Below are 2,615 nucleotides of genomic sequence, written 5' to 3' on the forward strand. Positions count from 1 at the left end.
AAGCAACTCCCACGGACTTAAATGGCTTGGAAATCATAAGATTCATATATCAACCTGTTCTCTTTTTATATCCTTAAAAAATTTTATTCTTTTTTCTTTGTCCATTATTTTTACTACTGTTGGCTCCTGAAAAAGGGACGGCAACTGTTAAAAGTGATAAGTTTGGCCATTGATATAGCTTGGAACTTTATTCTGTCCTTTACACACAAAAAAAGAAAAAAAAAAAAAGAAAAAGAAAAAGAAGAAGTATCAAATTTGAGTTGTATTTGCACAAAAAGTTATTCATCTAACTTTTTATATATTCAGTAGTTATAATTAGAGAGGGAGGATATGAACTATGAATATGTTGGAAACACCAAGAAGTGTCAACTAGTCAAATGATAAGACTCGGGACTATTTATCTAACTTTTGGAATTGATATTTCTGATCTTTTATTTTATTTTTTTTTGAATTGATGTTCTAAGGTTTATCAATTTATAGGGTAATGTACCGGTCTTTTAAACTTCAAAGTTTCTATAAGCTTCATGACTTCTTTTTAAAAAAAAACAAATTCAAGACTTTGTTTTTAGGGCTTATGAGCTTTTTAGTGTTATTTCCTCTTACGAGCTTTTTGTTTTTAGACTTCATGACTTGTGAGCTTTTTAAACTGGCTATTAAAAGAGCAAAGCTTAAATAGAGTTAGCTCTAGGTCTAGGCCACTTAAGCCTGGACTAAGGCCCCCTACCCCAAAAATTTAAATTTACATGAATAAAAGGCCTCCAAAATTGTACCAAAAAATGTCTCAAAAATTATAAAATGATAATTGATTTTTTTTTTTTAAGGATAAATAAAAACCAAGATTGCAAAATTTCCCTCTCTTATTTCAGAAAATGAATAGGACAAGACATTATGAAAGCCCCATATCAATAATATTTGTAATAATAATCTTACCAAAGCATCCAAGCCATAACTGAAATACTTAGGAGGTAGACTAGTACCATATAATCAAACCAATGCCAACGCCTAATCAATGTGAGACTCTTGAACATCCCCTCTCTAGCTTGTTCAAGTTCTAACACAAATAAAGTTCTAATACTCTTATCAAAGCATCCAATCCAAATATTTTAGATCAAAAGGAGAGACTTCGAGTGCTTTCATTTTTTTTGTCGGGTCTTGTGTTCTTCAACAAGCAATTTGGCGAAATAGGTAAGACCTTCTTCATTAGTACCCTCGCCCCCAATTTCCTCAAACCTGCCAGTATCCAAATTCACTCTTGACACTGATTTCTTCAATAGCGCCTCCCCAATCTCCACAAGCTTTTGCAGATTCTCTGGGGTGGCAATATCAACTGATGAGGCATCTCCTGTTAATGTGTCATCCTATGGTTCATATTTAACCAAGAAATTGTTAATAATTTACATACCGATCATGTTCACAAATGGATTTAATAAATGTGGTCACTAGTGAGTTTCAATTAAGTCAATTGTACAAGTCTGACACTATGGAATAAAAAACTCATGTTCAAATCTCGCCTATACTAAAAATAAACTGTTTTGGCCTTATAATAAACAACAGTTACTAAGGTTTCAAATCCTTTGCTATCTATCAAAAATGAATAATTGTGATCATTTTATACCTGAATACGAAGGTAGTTCTTCTTGGAACCAAGGGCTTGGAAGAAGGTGGACACATGAAAGTCGACCATATCAGAACTTGCATCGCTATATACATCGAGCAATGGAGTTGCACCGTTGTCATACATCCAACTAAACAAACCCCATTGTGAGGCTGTGGCAGCTGCATACTTTTCTTCATGCTTCGCTGCACCTGTTCCCAGTGACAGAACTAGCATTCTCTTGCTGTACTCCATTGGTTTTATGTCATGTGACTCAATGTTATGCCTCAAAATTTCTTTCCAAATCTGGCTTATGGCCATCATCGTCTGTAGATTTAGTATAAAATAAATTAGAGAACTTGCCAGGGTGGTCCAAAATAAATCAAGAAATTAAAGTTACACAAAATAACCAAATTTCCAAAGTTTCAATACAAAATGATGCCTTAAATTCTCAAATCAGCTCACTGGATTATTTGCAGCAACTCCACCATCAATGAGATTGAAACTGCGAGTGTATCCCTCTGCATCTTCTACCTCAAAGTAATGTGCTGGAAGAAAAGTGGGTGCTGCAGAGGTACCAATGCAAATATCTGCTAGCCTAGCGTTCTTCCATTCATTCTTCTTGGCCTGTACAAAAACATAGACCAGTTGGAACCATACGTAATGGCCACAATACCAAAAATTTGATAAACTTTCCTACTTTTTAATGTAATACTCATACTAGCTCATACATCATTGGTTGAAAAGATCACTGGCTGAAGGAGCTTGATATCAAAGCTTGGTATAATCACATCTGTTAGGGTCTCTTTCAGAGTTAGGTTGCCAAGTAGCTCGTTTGTCAATGACCGCAGGTACTTCCCGTCATATTTTGGTCCCCTCATAGTACACAACATGCTTGTCATTGAACTCAAAAGATTTGTGTTTCTGGTTCCACAGAATCATCTTTAGTAGAAAGAAAGAAAAAAAAAATGGTACCTACTAAAACTTTATATATCTGTTCTGGTTGAACAAAAAAAGAAAC

The 2,615-nt window shown here is 34.5% G+C and overlaps 1 protein-coding gene across 2 annotated transcripts; it reads right to left on the bottom strand.

Annotated features, from left to right (window-relative positions):
• Positions 1-886: 886 nt before the first annotated feature.
• LOC136062193 (patatin-like protein 3) lies at positions 887-2,582 on the bottom strand. 2 transcript variants are annotated; one of them, XM_065760982.1, is made up of 4 exons: positions 2,326-2,582; positions 2,060-2,221; positions 1,616-1,921; positions 887-1,358 (listed from the first exon to the last, which is right to left on the bottom strand). In XM_065760982.1, exons 1-4 carry the CDS (start codon positions 2,494-2,496, stop codon positions 1,134-1,136), a joined length of 864 nt encoding a protein of 287 aa, XP_065617054.1. In that variant the 5' UTR covers positions 2,497-2,582; the 3' UTR covers positions 887-1,133. The 2 variants fall into 2 exon arrangements, with proteins under 2 accessions (XP_065617054.1, XP_065617055.1); XM_065760983.1 differs by having other exon boundaries at positions 2,316-2,420.
• Positions 2,583-2,615: the final 33 nt, after the last annotated feature.

The sequence above is a fragment of the Quercus suber genome, unplaced genomic scaffold (genome assembly GCF_002906115.3).
Source record: "Quercus suber isolate HL8 unplaced genomic scaffold, Cork oak 2.0 scaffold_390, whole genome shotgun sequence".
In the NCBI taxonomy this organism is placed as follows: Eukaryota; Viridiplantae; Streptophyta; class Magnoliopsida; order Fagales; family Fagaceae; genus Quercus; species Quercus suber.